General features: G+C 34.6%; 2 protein-coding genes across 2 annotated transcripts in view; both read right to left on the bottom strand.

Annotated features, from left to right (window-relative positions):
* The window catches only part of LOC18055501, a 6,915-nt gene extending 2,622 nt beyond the window's left edge, over positions 1 to 4,293 (bottom strand). The window contains exons 1-4 of the mRNA XM_006452713.2: positions 4,198 to 4,293; positions 2,922 to 3,407; positions 1,060 to 2,215; positions 3 to 728 (exon numbers count right to left, since the gene is read on the bottom strand). Coding sequence (XP_006452776.2) covers positions 3 to 728; positions 1,060 to 2,215; positions 2,922 to 3,091 — 2,052 coding nt within the window. The 5' untranslated portion in view covers positions 3,092 to 3,407; positions 4,198 to 4,293. The remainder of the gene's footprint in view (positions 1 to 2; positions 729 to 1,059; positions 2,216 to 2,921; positions 3,408 to 4,197) is intronic.
* An 8,619-nt stretch (positions 4,294 to 12,912) lies between these two features.
* LOC18055502 (uncharacterized protein At4g26450) lies at positions 12,913 to 17,947 on the bottom strand. Its single transcript, XM_024177619.1, has 5 exons — positions 17,471 to 17,947; positions 15,052 to 16,927; positions 14,731 to 14,920; positions 14,404 to 14,458; positions 12,913 to 13,422 (listed from the first exon to the last, which is right to left on the bottom strand). Exons 2-5 carry the CDS (start codon positions 16,905 to 16,907, stop codon positions 13,367 to 13,369), a joined length of 2,157 nt encoding a protein of 718 aa, XP_024033387.1. The 5' UTR covers positions 16,908 to 16,927; positions 17,471 to 17,947; the 3' UTR covers positions 12,913 to 13,366.
* Between the last annotated feature and the right edge of the window lie 500 nt (positions 17,948 to 18,447).

An 18,447-nucleotide genomic window follows, 5' to 3' on the forward strand; every position in this document is an offset into this window, starting at 1 on the left:
ACCTCTTCATCTACATTTCTAATAAGCTCCAATCGAGTCATCTTTCCAGCCAAAAATTTCTTCTCCCTATTAGGCTTGGATTTAAACACAGTTGACCTAGTTTTCCTTGATATCACTCTTATCGATGTTGATGCGAATACTTGTGAATTCATACACGGTGTTGTGCTACCACTGGGTGGGATATCAACCAGACCTCCAGGAACACTTGCTCTCTTATTGGTCAAAGAAGATGCATCAGATGTACGACAGTCATGAATAATAGGATTGTCTCGGTTCAAATGGCTATTTTGCTTCATTGGCAGACGAGACCTCTCCGTATTATCACTGACCTTGGCTCCAAATGATGGGCATCCTACTTTCTTTCTCCCAGACTTGTCACTAACTTGCACTTCGTAAAATGGCTCCTCCCCCCTCACACTAGTTCCAGGAGAAGACGGCAGATTCTCAGACAAATTACCATATTTTTCAATATGATTTCCCACTATCAGAGATTCACCTAAACTTGACCGCTCACTATCTATCAGCAACTCCTGAGGTAAATGCCATTTACATCTGAAAGCTTTACGGTTATCTTGATTGTTAACCTTCTTTGTAAGACCTGTTCGTTTTGAGCAAACCCATTGTCTCAAAGCTCCAGAATCACCAGATTTGGTTTGCTTCTGTCTCTGATGTTTCTCCTTCTTGTTACCTTCTTCCACCCCATAATCTCCTTCTTGACCCCCGCATATCTGTTCAAAACATTTGACAAGCATATGTGGCTAAATTTCAAAGTACCAGATTCGTCACAAATCTCCAACTTAAATTTGTGATTAAGTGCAGAATGTATTACAAGAAGTAGAAATGATCACATAGTGGCTTTTGTTAATGATATTTTAAACATTTTGTCAATCTGGCATATAAGTATCACGCACATGGATCCAGTTACATGACTGATATCATCTAACATATTTTCACTTTTATTTGTCATATATTAGATTTAAAAAAAAAAAAAAAAAAAAAGATGGAAAGAGGAAAAAGAAATGCTTAGATATCCTAGTAGAAACTATCAAAGTAGAGTACCTGAGAAGCACGGGCTTTGTGAGAGAAAAATTTTCTGCTTTGAGGAGCAAGTTTGAGATACTTGAGTTGTTTTCTGGCATGGCGCTTCTTCTTTTTGGAAAAGAATTTGCTTCCTTTACATCCTTTCAAGGGATTCTTCGGTTGAAAATGCTCTAATTCTTTCGATGCCGCAGCAGCATCATTAGGCTTGGATAAAATACGAACTTTAGTGCCATTGGCATCGATATAAACTTCACCTACATCACCAGCATCCTCAGGATGTACCTGTGACACCCTTGGCCTTTTCCATTCAGCTGGCATCTCATGCTTCTCGGTATCCTGAGTAGGCAAGCTCGAAACTGTAGCCCAGCTTGTGCCATTTCTTCTATCAAGCTCTTCTAATGTGCAATGTTTGGCAGTAGCATATATATCCACCATCAGTCTAGTCTTCCTTGGCTTGATTCTATGCCTTGTAGGTCTAGAATCTGCAGTCCACTTAGGAGTTGATTCAGCAGAAAGGCACTGATCAATATGTGCATTCAAAGTGGTGTTTGATGAGGACGTGAATGTCTTGCAAACAGGGCAAACTTTTGAAGCCATTGTTTCTGATACAGCAGTAGAATTCGAAGCAATATCTTCAGTCGAACTACGATCGGAATTGCCACCGAATTTTACTATCAATCTGCACTTTTTGCCCGGGGGACGAGTTGTAGGATGACCTGCAGCTCTAACTTCAGCTGTGGCTGAGGCTGAGGCGGAGGCTTCCAATAAAGGATCAGTTTCTAGCGATGAACTAGATGGTCTTTTAGTAGGAACAGACTCTATTTCAGAATGAGAAACACTTGTTGTGGTAGATGGAAATTCGTTTTCTCCTGCTGATCGACATGAACTCGTGTCTAGGCAAGCATTTTCTAGTTTGTCATTCAATTGAGCATTACCAGATGAGTCTAGGACTTCTTTATTGTTGGGCTCAGAAGGCTCCGCATCAAAATTGGCTACACTTTTCTTCTCAGTTTCAATCGCACATCTCCTAATAGATTGAGTCTTCACTGCACTATGAGTCTGAAATGGTGGCAATACTTCCTTCACACCATGTTTCAAACAAAGTTGCAAATTCTTCAGAGAGAAAGGCCAATTCTTCTTGATATCTTTGCTCCGGGAGGTGAACACATAATCTCTACAGTTCAAACAATTGTGTATGGTTAGTAACTCTGATCAAATATGAAAGACACCGTCAGCTCAAATCATCAACAATAAACTTTATAAGATTATCTGGAATATAGAACCTATAAGACCCTTATATCATATGTCAGCCGATGACAGCAACATATGGACCACGGAATTTGAAAGAGAAACATCCAAGAAATACCCAGATTCGAGGATCTAGTTAACTTAAACAGAAGTTTCAAATATGTTGGAATGATATGGTAAGCTAACCCAGGTGGCTGCGACCCAAATAGGATCACATGTAGCAAGATGACATGAAATCACAAAGCAATAACATCAAGAGCAAATAAAATGTTTAACAAAAAAGATTTATTCTTTACACAAATTTAGACGCAAACTAGAAGCTTAGAGCTGGCTGGGTTGGATAAGAGCCGTGCATAAGTTTATGATCAAAGCAAAAGATCTCCTTCCACTCCCCCTCCCCAAAAGACCAAAATAGAGACAAGATTTGAGTTAGGCCCCATGTCGAAACTGAACCAAAAGCTACTTGTAAAAACTCTGGATCTGACCCAAGAAGAAATTAAGCATCAGATATTAGCATAATCTTTTTAAGATATATGCAAGTACTATTATTATTATTATTATTATTGACACTGTTCACTATTCATTGAATACAATCAAGAGATTATTAAAATGATTAATAAAATTGTTTTTACCTTATAGAGAATTTGGGAAGATGATGATGATCATGATCATGGGTTTGTGTGTTTAGCAGATCTACTACTACTTTAGGAGAAGCTTTGTCATCACTGTTACAAGTAGCATTTAGTTGAGGAAATTGACAAGAACATGACGGATCTGATGGAGTTTTTTCAACGGATAACATCTGAAGAAAAGCTTCACACTTCTTGTGCTGTTGTTGCAACAGTCACAAGCTGCTCCTCCTCCTCTTCGTCTTCTTCTTCTTCTACTGCTACTGCTCTTCTTAGCCTTCAGCATATAGAAAGGAAAAGGAACACTTGACCTCTTCTTTATTATCACTCTTTTGAAATTTTTATCTCTTTCTCTCTTTCTATTATTTATGCAGCCTTAGCGACCCAAAAAAAAAAAAAAAAAAACTCCAAACCCCACCACCATCAGCAGTAGTTTCAGAAACAAGATCAATTAAACAACAACCCCACTTGAATCTTCATCCATTTAACCTGAAAGAAATACACAAAAATGATAATAAGATCATGAGACCCAGAAGGAGATTATTCTAAAGACTAGAGCTTTCCATATATGGATGTTATTTTATGTGATGGGGAGATTAATGAGTAAATTTGAAGCTATCTTCAATGTTTTGATTTGATCAAGCAAGGAACAAAACAACAAAACACCCCCACAAGCAAAAAAGAGCATTATTATTTTATGTGGACAAACCCAGAAAAAGTTTTCAAAATCAAAACTTTGAGATACCATAACCCACTAGCACAAACTCAAAAATCAAATCTTGGAAAATTTTTAAATCATACGGCAATAGCTAGATAAAGATGCAAAGGTAAGATTAAGTGTTGCAGCAAGCCATCGGGAGAAAAATAAAAAAAAATAAGACAGGAAAGTGTGTATAAGCTGAGTTAAAGACTACCAAAAGAGAAATTTTATGGCTTACAAGTTAAAAAGACTTGAATTTTCAGGCACAAATCAAGGAAGTGAATAGTTAAAAAACTGATCCCAAAAGAAGAAATCTAGAGGGGAGTAGTAAGCAGTACAAAGTATAAACGCATGACCAAAGACTTAGATTTTGATATTTTTGCCCCGTTATTTCGGTAAAAACAGAAGACTTGCTTGAAGCAAAGATCATGAAATCACAACTCAAAAGAAGCTTCATGGAAGGAAGAAACCGATCCCTTAGAAAAAAATAACTAACAAACAAAACAAAACAAACCCAGAAGGAAAAAGAATGAAACTTCAGCAACAATAATAATAAGAACAATAACACGGCACACAAACCTTTTGATGTTGTTTTGAAGGGATGATTTTTTTGAGGAGAAAATGAAGAAGAAGAAGAAGAAGAAGAAGAAGAAGAAATGGAAATGAAAATGGAAAGAGAAAGAGAAAGAGAAAAAGAAAGAAAGAGAGAGAGAGTGTGTGTGCTATGTGCCTATGTGTGTGTGTTGTTTTTAGAGAGAAAAACAGCACCACCCACTAACACATCAAAAGAGCATCAGGTTCTCCTTCTCTCACATCTCCACCCAAAAAGCAAAATTGTCAAAAAAATTAAAGAAAATGTTTGTAATTTGTTTAAAGTTAAACAAGTAAGAGAAAAAGAAAAAAAAAATAAAAAACCTCTCTCTCATTAATGAAAGGTGAGTTAATGTTGATGGCTTAATGCATTTGATTAGAGCTAATCTCGTTTGTGTTTGCGTTTTTTTAATTTTTTTTTTTTGAAAATTTAAAGAAAATACAAAGCTGTCCTATCTTGCACCTACCCTACAAAAAACCTTTCATTTTCTCGGCTTTCTTTATTCCTGATTTTTTGTTATTTTTTTATCGAATACCCTTTTGAAATGTCTGTTTTGGACATTTTGTTTCTTGAAAATTCTCAAAAAACACAATTCATTTACGCCTCGCTACACGACAAATATCTTGCAGTCATGCTGTTGACAATTTATCAGTCATCACCGCCGTGGGAAATTGTATTTTACCCGCTTCTCTTTCGAAAATTCCAATTCCGTCCCTCTCATTGTTAAGGGGAATTTTTTCTTTTTTGTTAATTATTGATATCTGGTGGCGCTTTGCAGCTTTAATTTAATTGTATGCATATATTCTTAGCTCTTTGCTTCTTTCTATTTACTGTTCTAGATTCATTCATTCATTCATTCATTCCCCTCCTAGATTTATTTTTTTTTTGTCTTGAATCTTTTACTAAGTGGTTATTTTTTAGGAAAATTATTATTTACCATCCACTCATAAATTTTTTTGTTATTAAAAAAATATTATAATACTTTTAAGTTATACTTTTAAATGACGATACCATAAGATAATTTAGGCATTTAATATGTTTATAAAAAGAAAAAAAAAATTATCAATCTTCCACTTCCAGTTTATCTTGTTGTAAAAAATACTACAAAAATTGAATTTTTTTAATTTTCTACTCTAAGTTTATAATATGTATCACTCGTTCACCAAAACGTTAACTGTCATTTATAATATAATTAATGATGTCACGAGGGTGATCTAGACATTTAACATGCTAAATATTTAAAAATAATAGTTTAAAACATAAAAATAAAAAATTATTTTCATAACTAATATTTAATTTAATACACTTAAACTCCATTTATTCCTTAATTAAAAAAATTTCTAATTTTTTTCTCAATTTATCTTCGCAAATTTAAATAATCAAACTAAAATCCACAAATTACCCTAAACCGTAATTCATAAACACCCAAAAAATCCAATCCTTATGATTTCATATTTTTTTAAAAAACTAAATTTTATTTTATTATTTTTGATAACGTGATAAACTTAAGATATATTACTGATAACTTCCGTATGTTTTTTTTTTTTACGTTAAATTGATTTTCAATGGTAAAATGATCAATTTGTTACAATTCTATTAATTTTTAGCGGAAGCTAATGGTTTGGTGGATGAATAATATCAATTTTAAAATTAAAATGTGATACAATTAGAAAGTGTTGTAGTATATTTAATATCATGGCAGTTTGAAGATGGATGACTGCTAATTTTCCTTTTCTTTACATGTATACATAAGAATTATATGATTCAGATTGTCACGAATTTATGAATTATATTCAACACTCAAAGTCCCTAAACTAAACTTTTTTTTTTCTTTTTATAAAAGGACTAACCTAAGTTATTGTTATTGTATGAATTTAATTATCATACCTTATTGTAACATCAATATATATATATTATAATATAACAATTATATTAAAAAGGATCAAGATTAATTAAAGTTACTTTGTCCGTGTGTCTTTATTATTTTTTTAACGAATAATATTATTGTTATAAAATTAATAATATAAGAAATTTTTCTCCCACTCAAATGGATATTAAAAGTCTATTACATATCACATATTTATCACCCTTTCATTCGGGTAATAACTTTACACGTGAATTTTGTGTGGGAATTATAATTGTTTTTAGATATATAGTGAAAACTAAAACTGTTAATTAGTACTATACATAGGTGTTGGGGTGGGGGGGGGGGGGGGGGGAGGGGAGGGGGGGCATGGAAATGTCTCGAGAAATTATCAAACGGAGGGAATTAAGGTTGAGCTTCAAGAAATGATTACGAGTGACATTGTGACAATTATTCAAGTTGATGAATAATGTACTAAAATTAGTGGCGGTTGATAGATATATCACAAATAAATCTGCTTCATATACATTCATGCATGCATCCACTTGGAACCTAAAATGCACGAAAAAACAAGAACGCATTTAATTTTGTTGCAATCTATTGTGTATTAAATTGTCTTCCCAAAAAGTTATTTTCTCATGGGGTATAAAACAAATTTAATTTATTGCACAAATATTGGGAAGAAAGAAGAAAAATCCCCATGCATTTCCCATGTAACAAGCGATGATATTTGTGAGCCTGAGCCTCACTACGATCCTATCCATTTCTCCCAATCTCTTTCAACTTCTCAAACTTTGATAGTCCCTGCTCTCAAAGCAATCTCTCAATGCCGATACGCATAATCTCCACTCCAATGCTCATATTCAAACAATATTAAGCTGTGGTTCTCAAGGCCGACGTACGTGTTGTCGTAGGAGCCCTGCTATTCAATTGAGAATTATATTTTTTATCCCAAATTTTGGTGTGGAGGAGCCCCATCTAGCTAGCTAGTAGTCTTCACAATTATCTATGCGTTGTAGAATTTTAATTAAAGGCATAAATATTGTTTTAAATCATTTACTTATTAAAAATACTTTGACTTGTTTCAAAAAATGAAATTAAAGAATAAAACATAATCTTACAAGTATGGGTTTCGCTTCACGCAATATATATACAATTGATTATAAGCATATATACATATATATATATATATAAATGTCTCATGCGTGTTAGTATCACATATCTTCCACTTCCACCATTTACATATATAATTCAATGACTTTAACGGAAAGAGTGACAGAAATCTCCATGGTTTTTCCCCTCCCATCACCTTTGCAATTCAACCCCACAATTTGTAGTGTAAAATAATAAAATTCGGCTCAACGACTCTTGTCGCCAATTCGTAAGCCGTTGGACCAAAATTAAAAATAGAAACGTTTTAATTCCTTATTTTATGGGCTATATAATAAAATGGGGTTTCTTTAGCAGCTAAGATTGAACATGGATTGACCCCACTAGCCATTAAAGTTGCTCGAAGAAATGATCAACTTCAAAGAAAATCGAGAAATAGGAAAAAAAAAAACATTTTATTAATAATTCCCCACAATATTTTACAATTATATAAATATAGTTTTAACAACTCCTTGATGTACCTTTCGACCCCTTTTTTTCTGTTTAACGCTTCTTTGTTTTTTTTTTTCTCTTAAGCTTGCATCTTCAAAGTGACATCTCCCGCAGCCCCGCTCCTACTGCCAATAATTAATTAAATTATTATTTGTAATTTCAAAGCAGTTTTATTTTCCCCCCCACCCTTTATTCATACAAGTAAAAAGATTACTTTTGCTTTGTGTTCGACGCGTGTGATTTTTTGACAATTAAATAGAAGTATTATTAATGCTTCTAAATATTTAAAAATCGACCGAAGCTATAACACTTCTTATACCATTGCATATCAATCCAGTAAGGCTTCATTTTTATTTTTTTTTAAAGTTGGTTTTTAGCTGCTAGAGTATTTAATTGATAATCTAATCCTTAATTATTATATTTTGGATTAAGGCACCATTTTGTTGTAAATAACATTAGTTGAGATTAAAATATAACAGACGATGATTTAGATGTTAAAATTATAAAAGATAGCGCTATACAGTATACAGGGATCATTCCGTAATAAACATCAACTAATAAAGGTCAAATTATAAATGTATCTAATGTTAAGGTGTAGTTTGTAAAAAAGTCATCTTTTATTTCTAATACTAACATTTTTATTTTTATTTTTATTTTGCTTTGCCAGGCCTATATTTACTTATTCTCTAGCTTTGACCATACAACTCTTTATTAAAAATAAATAAAAATAAATAAAAATAGAGCTACAGGCGACACCTCTTTTAAGTTTTAATTAGAAGGATAATTTGTCAAAAAAATTAAAGAGAGAGAGAGAGATTTTATTTGATTTGATTTTAAAAGAGGTAGATGCTAATAGTATCACTAAAAAATAAACTCTAAGCATGACAACAAAAACTCTCACAACTAGGGGGCAATTTTTTGTTTTTTGTTTTTTTTTTTTTAATGGGGAAGCTAAAATTTATTTTGATATTACCAAATGCAGCTTAACATTTGCAAAAGGATGATACTCCATTACACGTTTTTCAAACCTTTAAAGTGAGTTTTTTTTTTTTTTTTTTGGGGGGGGGCACTAAAAATAGATATTAAAGCCTTGTACATTGATAGGGTTCATGCATGGGAACACCAAAAAGATATAATATTTCATCACTTTGTTGCGGCGGAGCTAGAGAGGTATTATTATAGGGGCCGCTGATATGATACATCTAAATCTTGATAGACATATATAGTACATATTTTATTTCATGCGTATATGATATGATCAATGAATAAGAAGTGGTTCATAGCAACTTGACATCTTAATTTGCTCTCAAAAATCCATGTGCATTTGGGTACACATATATATATATTTCACCCTCTTCATATATAACAACCAAAACCCTATTCGCGTTTTGGCAAATTAACGATTATTTTAGAAGACCGAGGTTCATGCAAATTTTTCTCCAATTTTTTATTTTTTTTTTTAAAAAAAGAAGAAGAAAATTCATGCAAATATTGATGGGCGGTGGGTAAAAATAAACGTGTGATCGCATAACATCTTTTTTTTTTTTTTTTTTTTTTGGCCATCAAAATTTATGGAAATATAAGAGAGAGAGAGAGAGAGAGAGAGAGAGAGAGGACCCAATGAGTGTTCAGACATGGAACACGAGAAAATATTTATAAAAAAGCGGAAAAGAAAGTGGAGTCAAAGACTCAGCAGCACTCGCACTTGCTCTTGCAGCAGCACAACACAACAGAAGAGAGGAAGTGTGGTGGATGAAAGAGATGTGACGGTTGGATGTCTGGCTCCGTGGGGTCCTCTCCCTTGCAAGATTTTTTGAAATTAAAAAAAGAAAAGAAAAAAGGACGGGACACGTGTACGGAGATTAACAGTGTCTGCCCCGCTCACCCAAATGATGCCACGTTTACGCTGCAAGATCTTACTCCAGGATCCCAGCCGGAGCTGAGAGCTGCTGCAGCCTGCTTCAGAGATCAGACTTCAGACTCGAATTCTTTTTTCTTTTTTTTTGGCAGTAGTAAAAATAATAAAAATAATAATAATAATAAATTTTATTTTTTATTTTTTATTTAATGGGCAAGTGCAGCAAAACAAAGGCAAGGCTATAAAAAGAAAGATTACTAGTTTCCATTTGTTTCACTGTGCCCGCGACAACATGTCGCTGTGATTTTATTTGTCACTGTGACTCGGTAGTACAGTGCATGCATGATTTACTTGCTTTGACCGTCTTTCATGATTTCGTTATCAGATTACATGATCAATCATCCATCCATCTCTTTTTTTATCAATAAAATAAGGAGTGACAGAGAGATTGGTGGAAGAAATTTTTTTTTTTTAAAAAAAACACACACACACACACTTTTTAGTGAGGGCAAAAAATTTTTTTAAAAAAAAAAACTCTGTTAATGTGTTTTATTATTTGCCACAAAGAAAAGATAAATAAATGACAATTAAAAAAAATAAAAGGGAAAAGAAAATTACTTAAAAAATTTATGTCTCCCTCTAGAATAATAATTAAGCCAAATAATAGCATATTGCGTAAAAAAAAAGGGGTAGATTTTTGTAGAAATTATAAAATTCTAATATCGCTAATTAGCTAATTAACAGCTTTCTAAGAGTATTTTATAGAATATTTATTTTGTAGAAATTTACATGTTTTTTTAATGTACTTACGGAGCTGTTTCATATTGTTTTTAATATTTAATTAACACTTACTTGCACTAAAACAATAATTTTGAAATCTATCATGCCTCAAAGATTTGTAACTAAGTTAGTAGATGCTTTGGCTTATTTTACTTTTTTGTTAATATGGTTTTCATGTATGATTGGAGGATTTTGCTCCTTAACTAGGAGGATTTTGTTCCTTAACTATCTTGTTATCTTTGAGTTTTTATATCGAAAACAAAAGAGGATTTCATTTAACCCAAAAAAAAAAAAAAAAATTATGTGTGTACATGTATTTTGTTTTAATGTATTAATAGTTACTGTAGAAATGTAAACCAATGTCATTAATTAGAATATTAACAGTACGTTAGTAATTAGCTATTATAAAAATAATGGGGAATTAAATGGCGAGAGTTGATTATAATAATGTAAGGAGTAAAGTGACAATTCCCAATGTAAATATGTATTAAGTATATATTCCTTTGGTATGACGTGCTGCTATGGCTTTTAAGTCGTTGGTGTAGTAGAAATAGAAGTTTTGAAGTTCTGACCATTAAGCAACTGCTGTTGATGGATGTTTGAAAAAGATAACAAACTGGTTAAGTGGACATGATTTGTTATCACATTTAGACTGTGGCCGCCGGACTAGATTTTTGGTTCGACCACAAGATCATATTTACATAAACATCAAATTTTAAGGGGGCCTATGTAATTTTGGTGCCAAAGCATAATTCTAAGTATTTACTGAACAATCAATAGCTGCATGTCAAAAAGTGAAAAAAAAAACCAGAGAGAGAGAGAGCCTGAGGTTGCACGTTTTATTTATATAATCAATCAGCTAGACAGCTAGGCCTAGTAGCACTGGCCACTATTTGGAGGTTCAATGCACAGTCCCAAAAGACAACTGGTTAGAGAGTTGAAAACCCAAGTGAGTGAAGGTCCATATAACTCTTTAAGCGGACAAAATGAATGACCCACTTGTCATGTTGTTTTGTTGAGATTGTTTTGAAGCCTCCGCAGTGCCTGCGCTGTGCAAAGTGTGCTGACTAAGAAGAGAAATGCAAAGTGTGCGTTGCTGTCCTAACTTTGCTTAATTGCTTTGCTTTCTTCATAGATTTTTCTTTTAAGACTACCATTACTTACATTCATACATACATACATACATAATATGGACCATGTGATGTTGTTTTCAGATTGTGCTTACTTAACGTAATGAAGCAGTTCCTTTTTTTTTTTTTCCTTCTGTAAGAAGATTTAATTAAATTAAAATCCCATTCATTGGATGCTGACAAGGACTTGTAACGGTTCCCCCATAATCTTCCCCTACCCCCCCCCCCCCCCCATACGACTCTTTTTCTTTTTCTTTCTCTTAATTAAGGCAATAACCAAGTTTGAAAACGTAACAAAACAAGAAAGGCGTTCCAACTCCCACTCTTCCACTTTAATGACTATGGATTCAGAAACAGTCAATGTCAGTTCGGCAGATCAAATTGGTAACTCAAAAACTGCACATCGTCAATTCAATATGCAACAAACATCCGCTGTACGTGGAACCATGTTCAATTAGCCTCATTGGTTCTGATACCACTTGTTTATTCAAGTTAAAGCTAGCATGTGTGCTGCAAGTTCATGCTATTATCACAACAGTCGACAAGCTTTTGAATTTTGAACCGAGTTTTCATCAGTGTTGAGCCAAAACAACCAAAGGGTTTCCTCAGCCCTTTGCTTTTTAGCCAAATGGGCAGTAAATAATAAATGTACAAGAAGAAGATGCAAATTGGGGACAAAAGGCCATCAGATATTGTAGAATCAAACGTCTTAAATATCAAGGCAGGTGGGTCCATATAGACCAGGAGGACCATTAAGAATTTAAAGACCTTCTACACTGATGAATATACGCATTATACATGATCATGATCCACCAACGGATTGTATACAATAAAAGGTTGTAGACTTTGTAAGCTATATTATAGGTAGCCCTTAATTTCTGGTCACACGTCTTTATCTTTCATTTCTTGAGTTAATAGACTTCTTTCGCATGTCATGTCATACTCTTTCGTTTCTTCTTGAGCGAACAAGTTGGACTGCAAGTGCTCCGTTTTTTTAACAGAGATTGCATCTGCATGTGCTACCGGCCACTGCTCTTTTAGTTCTAGCTTATGAATAAAAACAATACATTCTAGGGCATGGAAAAGACCTCCAGTGCTTGTTTAGAGTGACTAGCAGCACAAAGAAGTTGGAATTATATGCCAAATGCAGCTACATGCTCAGCTGAGCAAGTCTAGTATATAGCCAAAGACATCCTGTGTTACAGGGAGGGAAGATAATTTCTTACCAGTTTGCTGGCAATGAAATTATTCTGAGCTTTAAGCTTTTGAAACTTGATAAGAAGTTTCTCCCTCCAATCCAATAACTTGGACTGCTAGTCCATTACCATAGTACAGATACAGCCAGATATCAAACAAGAATCTTGATTCAAACAAATTTGCTAAATCATTGAACCAATCAGCAATTGATGCATTTAGACAGAGTAAGCAGAAAACAGCTGCTAAGCCATGAGTGAAATAAAAATGATTTTTGTCATCAGAATTTGCAGCAAAGTGCTCCAAGCGGGGAACATTGGAGCAGCCTACATTAATCTATCCTTCTCATATTATCAATTTAAATATGCAAGTTCCCATTTGACGAAAAAATGGTCATAAATTTGTTAGACCTTAATGTATTAGACGACATAATTTCTGAAAACCAGGTATTATGCGTGGAAAAGTAAGTAGATATTTTTTCAACCAACAACACTACAAACGCCATTTAGTTTACAATGAGGTGTAACAGCCAAATATAGTGAAAAAAAAATCACGGTTTGCCTGAATTCCTACCGAAGGAATATGCTTATCTTCTATCAACAAAATCAAACTACTACCAGAAGCAGGCATACAGTTGGAGTAAATAGTAATTGCAACAAAAGAACCCAGTGGCCAAATATTATGCAAACCAAGCAGTATCTTCAGTTAAGTTTTCAGCGATCGCCATATCAGAAAGGCTTCTCATATTCTTGTGGTGGTGGCTGCTCCCATCCCCGCAAAAAGCCTACATAAAAATCATCAAAAACAATTCTTACAAGGGATGAATTAGAGCACCAAAATATGAGGAAGTCTAAAACTACATATGGTCAACAAGTACACTATCATCACAATCACCACAACAAAAGCATGATTCAACAAAAATTTGAACATTGCCTTATCTAAGAATAAATAAAACCCAACACTAATACTAATTTTCTTTTCTTTTCTATTTAGGGAAGAAGATCCTACCATATTAGTGCAGAAACATAAATTCAACGCCAAAACTTTAACACGTCAAAAAACATAATGGACCAGTACTCGATCCACTTGCCCCTAGGGGCTAGGCCAAGCAGTTTTCAAGTAGCTTTCTTTTGTTGGCCACCAAAGTTTGAATCTAGCGGAAGGTAGGGGCAAAAAAAAATAAAAATCAATTGCCCACCGTCCAAAAATTTGAGCGTTAAAAAAAAAAGAAAAAAAGGGTACTCCATCCACTTAGTAGCAAACTTGGCATAAAAAAACAATGAAACAATTTGAGGGAAGGGTCTAAAGCAATGAAATGAAATCTCAGAGGTAAATCACCCAGCCCTCGCACTTTACCAGCTAAACTTGGCATAAAAAACCAGCTACATTAATCTGCACAGTACAGAAGTTCCAATCTGGTTTGAAGGGCTTCATGCCCTTCCCTTTAGATCACCTTCAATAAGTTACCAAAATTCTAAAATCCCATCCACCACATTAACTAACCAATAACACTTCTCGCAAGCCAATAATCACCCGACCCATGCTCTTTACCAGCTAAAATTGGAATAAAAAACCACCTACATTAACTGCATGATACAGAAGTTACAACTGGTTCTAATGGCTTCCTGGGCATTCCCTTTAGATCACCTTGAATAAGTTATCAAAATTCTAAAATCCCATCCACCATATTAGTTAACCCAATACACTTCTAGCCACGCTGTAAATTCAAAAGAAAACAAAGCATGAAATTAAATATCTGGCATACTCAGTGGTATTTCTTCCAGGGACATGTATATTGAATCATCATCAGCAAGAGCCCCCTGAAACAACCAGTTAAAAACAATTGGTAATTAATCCGCCGTAATGAACTCAAGACATGGAATCTAGTGATGTAGTATTCATTCCATGATCAAACCGAAAAAAAGGAAACTACATGCTCGTGCTGCAAGATTAAAAAATTAAACATTTAAAGACACTACAAATAGGCATCAAGTTACGCCCAGCAACCATCATGTTGCCTGGTGTTCACATTAAAAATGAGAAAGACCCTTGTTGAATAAATAACCAAAGTCTTAGAAGACGGTGGCAATACCTCTCCATTGTGTAGGACCATCTCATTCTGAAGGGGATTAATATCCCCAGGTACTGGAGGACAATCTGGAAAAGTATTGAGTAACTGTGTGATTGTAAGCCCATCATAGTTATCCGGAACATCAAGAATTTGAGTGGAATTCTGTGTATTGTTAGGAAAACCTTCCAAACTGGTAAACATAGTTTCGGTCCTGCATAAAGGAACAATTTATGTTAAAAAAATCAATATGGATTTCCAAAAGATTATAACACCATAATCATGTATATTTGAGAAATGCACCAATGAAGTAACAGAGAAAACACAGAGATAAGAGAAACATACTTTCTCTCTGAATTATCATTAGTCTTGTTTTCTTGGACAGAATCATCCTCTAAATCAATTACTTCAATCGCCTTACAATCACTTTGACGTCTACTATATTCACTAACCATACTGGAATTACTCATGGACAAACCAATATCAACTGGCGTAGCTTCTCTTTTTGGAACAGAAGGGTACATGCGAGTTGGATCACTCTGATGATTCTCATTCAAGTCTGAACCTTCCATTAGATTAAGGTCACAAATCTTAAATGAACCAGGAAAAAGCTGTTTCTCTTCTGTGTACTCAACACAAGGTTCACCAATTCCCTTTTGAAATTGATAGTTATTAACTGAGCTCTCTTGATCAAAAGCCAGAATCACCTTTTCCTCAGGTGAAGCTGTTTCTTCTAGTGAAATTGCTTTCTTCTCACCCAAATTGGACATCCCAAAGTACTCATCAGCCTTAGTAACCATTGATGGAAACCATTCTCTTAATTTTTTGGCTCCTTCCCTTGTATCATTATCTTCCATGGGTCGTTTTTCACCTCTCTCAATGACCATAGAACTGGACCTCTGCAGATCTGACAGCTCCTGAACTGATTCCAGCTTGGTGTCATGCACGAAACCTCTATCTGGGAAAGATTGTGATCTTGCACATTTACCTTGATTGATACCAGAAGTAGAGCTTAATGCTCCCACAGACTCAACGGCCTGGACGGTCAGAGGTTTGGACATTTCAGAGTCGTTACACATTGACTCTTGAGTTTTATTCGATGGAAAATCAGCAGCAGAGCCATCTTCAACTAAGACCTCGGATCTTCTGGAAGGTTTGATATCAGAAGTGTTTTCATCATCATTATTTGAAACCGAATCAGCCTTCAAGCCTTTATATGACAGTGAAGAGCGAGTTTTTGTGGGCACCTTGGCAAATTTACACAATGCTAGTAAATCATTATTACTCTTGCTCAATGTATCACCTTCCTCAGCACAGTGCTTGATGGATGAGTCCTCCGTGTCATTCAGTTTCTCTGTTTCATCTTTGCAAGAAACATCCTTCAGCTCTCCAGTCTCCACATTCATGTTTGTTGATTCCACAGCTTTCCTGGAGAATTCACCATCAGTCTCTTTAAGTAAATCTTTTCCGTTGCTTGAAGAACTCACTCGTGAGCCCATTACATCAAGGACGTTATGCTTATCCGATTCAGCCTCTATGCTACCAGCTTCCTCACTTTTTGGTGCAAATCCACCCGTCCCAGCCTTCTGCAACCCATTATCAACATCTTTACCAAGACGTTGCTCCTCTTGATGCCCAGAATAAGAGTCATCATCACCCTCCACATCGGGGGAAATTTTATTTCTCTCTGACCATGAACCAGTCCTGCCATATTCTCTTCCCCAATCTGATCCGTAACTTCTGAAGGACCCTTTCCTCCTACCTTTCAAATAATTCCCCAACCCCATTGAGTTATAATCATCTGGGTATCTTCTCCTACCAGACTCCACATCGGAACCAGAATTCCCAAGACGGGTAAGGGCTGATGTCCGACCTTCCGATGGAAGTTGCATACCATCTCCATCTAGTGACCTAAAATTACCATTCTGCGATTTACCAGACAGTACACTGGAAGGCAGCAGTCCCTGCGAAACCAGATACTCAGCGGCAAGTCGACCTGCTTCCATGAAAATGTCACCCTTTCTTGGTGTGGGAGGCGGCGGCTGAAATGATTTAGGCTGGCCCTGGCCACGCCCAAACCCACGGTTGAAGCCCCGGTATTCTGAATTGTAAAATCCACGGCCTCTAGCTGAAGCTTCTGGGCCCATGCCCATCCCTATTGACCTGTAGCCATTTCCAGGACTTCGATGCCTAGCATGCATATTGGTTGTTGCCTCAGAGTACCTATATATTCATGGTAATCAATTCAATTGTAAACCAACAATTTTCAAGAGCTACATGCAGTTCTTCAAAGTAAAGACTAACAAAGACCAACACTTATGCTCCACAAATTTAAATTTCAGGGTCAAAAGGAATTAGATCAATCTTTAGCAATTATGTAAGAACTGGATTTTGCCACAGGGCATTTGTTATACTTTTGTCCACAGAACAGTGAAGATTCTATGATTTGTAAATCTCTCAGAAAGTCAGAACAACACACAGCCAACAGCCAAGCCTGTCTTTCTCACAAATAGAAATGTTCTCAACTACCACAAAATCAACTTGGTTCGGAATTACAGCTACACAAGCAAATTCCCAGCCAAATTTTAACTTCAATAAAAATAAGTAAAACAGAACCCCAGAAGAAAATGTTCAGCTCAAGTCAAGGTCAACAAATGATAATTTGCATAAAAGCTTAAATGTCCAGTGTTTTAAAGATCAAATATAAACCAAATCCAAGAATTCAGATGAAAAGATCAGGGCCAATCTTGACAGTAAAAATCAAACCTCTATTTGTTCCTTTTTTTTGCTTGAATTGTATGGCTGGGTTTGTTTTGATTGAAGAATAAACAGATCCCAGCTCAAGTCTCTCTATAATTTCAGATCCAGTAGCTGAGATTACCACATCCAGTCCTCCAAGTCAAACCCTAATCCCCTTCTTACATTAGCAAAAGAGTAAAGGCAACATTTTTTGGTCATCAGCAGCAACTTTCCAATTATGAATGTCTTTTTGTTGCTTTCAGATAGCAAAAAAGGAAATTTTTCTTTTTCCCTTTAGCTTTCTGGGTGCAAAGTGGCTGGCGGTGTTCGTTTTAAATTTGTGTTCAAAATTTCGTCTTCAAACTGATTCTGACCAGACACACAGCAGAATTTGAACAGGGGTTTCTCTGTTAATTCACTTGTTGAGATTTTTTTTTTCCTCCTTTTCATTCCATCCGCCAAGAAACGAGTGCCATGCCTAACCAAACTTTTTTGACACAGCCACGCCAGCTCTCTAGCACGTGTCCACGCGCTCTCCATCTGTCATCTCCTTTAAGTATTTAGAAAATAAAATAACACTTGGCTCCCTAATTCGTTTTATTATTACCATTTAGATTTTTAATTTTTTTAATTATTTATTATAATCCCTTATGTCGTGATGTTATAATTTTAAGGTTTGAACTTTACTGTTTCGGGATAAATGTTTTTTTTTTTTTAACTTATAATTTTGTTTTATATTTTGGGCGCGTTTAACACATTATATTATATTACATTAATTGTATCATCTTATATAATTTATGGTGTATTGTATTACGATTAAATTATAATACAATTTCATACGTGGTACAGTAAATTGAACTAGATATAATAATATTTGTATATCATTATTTTATATTAATATTTAATTTTTATTAGTTATGTTAAATTAACTATTTAATAATTTATCTTAGTATTATATTACGATATTAAATTATTTTTTATTTTTTATAATTAATATAAAAA

Source organism: Citrus clementina, unplaced genomic scaffold, assembly GCF_000493195.1.
Source record: "Citrus clementina cultivar Clemenules unplaced genomic scaffold, Citrus_clementina_v1.0 scaffold_1, whole genome shotgun sequence".
NCBI classification, from domain to species: domain Eukaryota; kingdom Viridiplantae; phylum Streptophyta; class Magnoliopsida; order Sapindales; family Rutaceae; genus Citrus; species Citrus x clementina.

Bases quoted from the DNA above. Each gene is read 5' to 3' on its own strand.
- LOC18055502 (XM_024177619.1), bottom strand. From the start codon at position 16,907: ATGCATGCTAGGCATCGAAGTCCTGGAAATGGCTACAGGTCAATAGGG. The intron at 14,921-15,051 runs GTATGTTTCTCT...TCCTTTATGCAG, and splicing joins AATGATAATTCAGAGAGAAA to GACCGAAACTATGTTTACCA. The intron at 14,459-14,730 runs GTATTGCCACCG...TGGTTGTTTCAG, and splicing joins TGGTCCTACACAATGGAGAG to GGGGCTCTTGCTGATGATGA.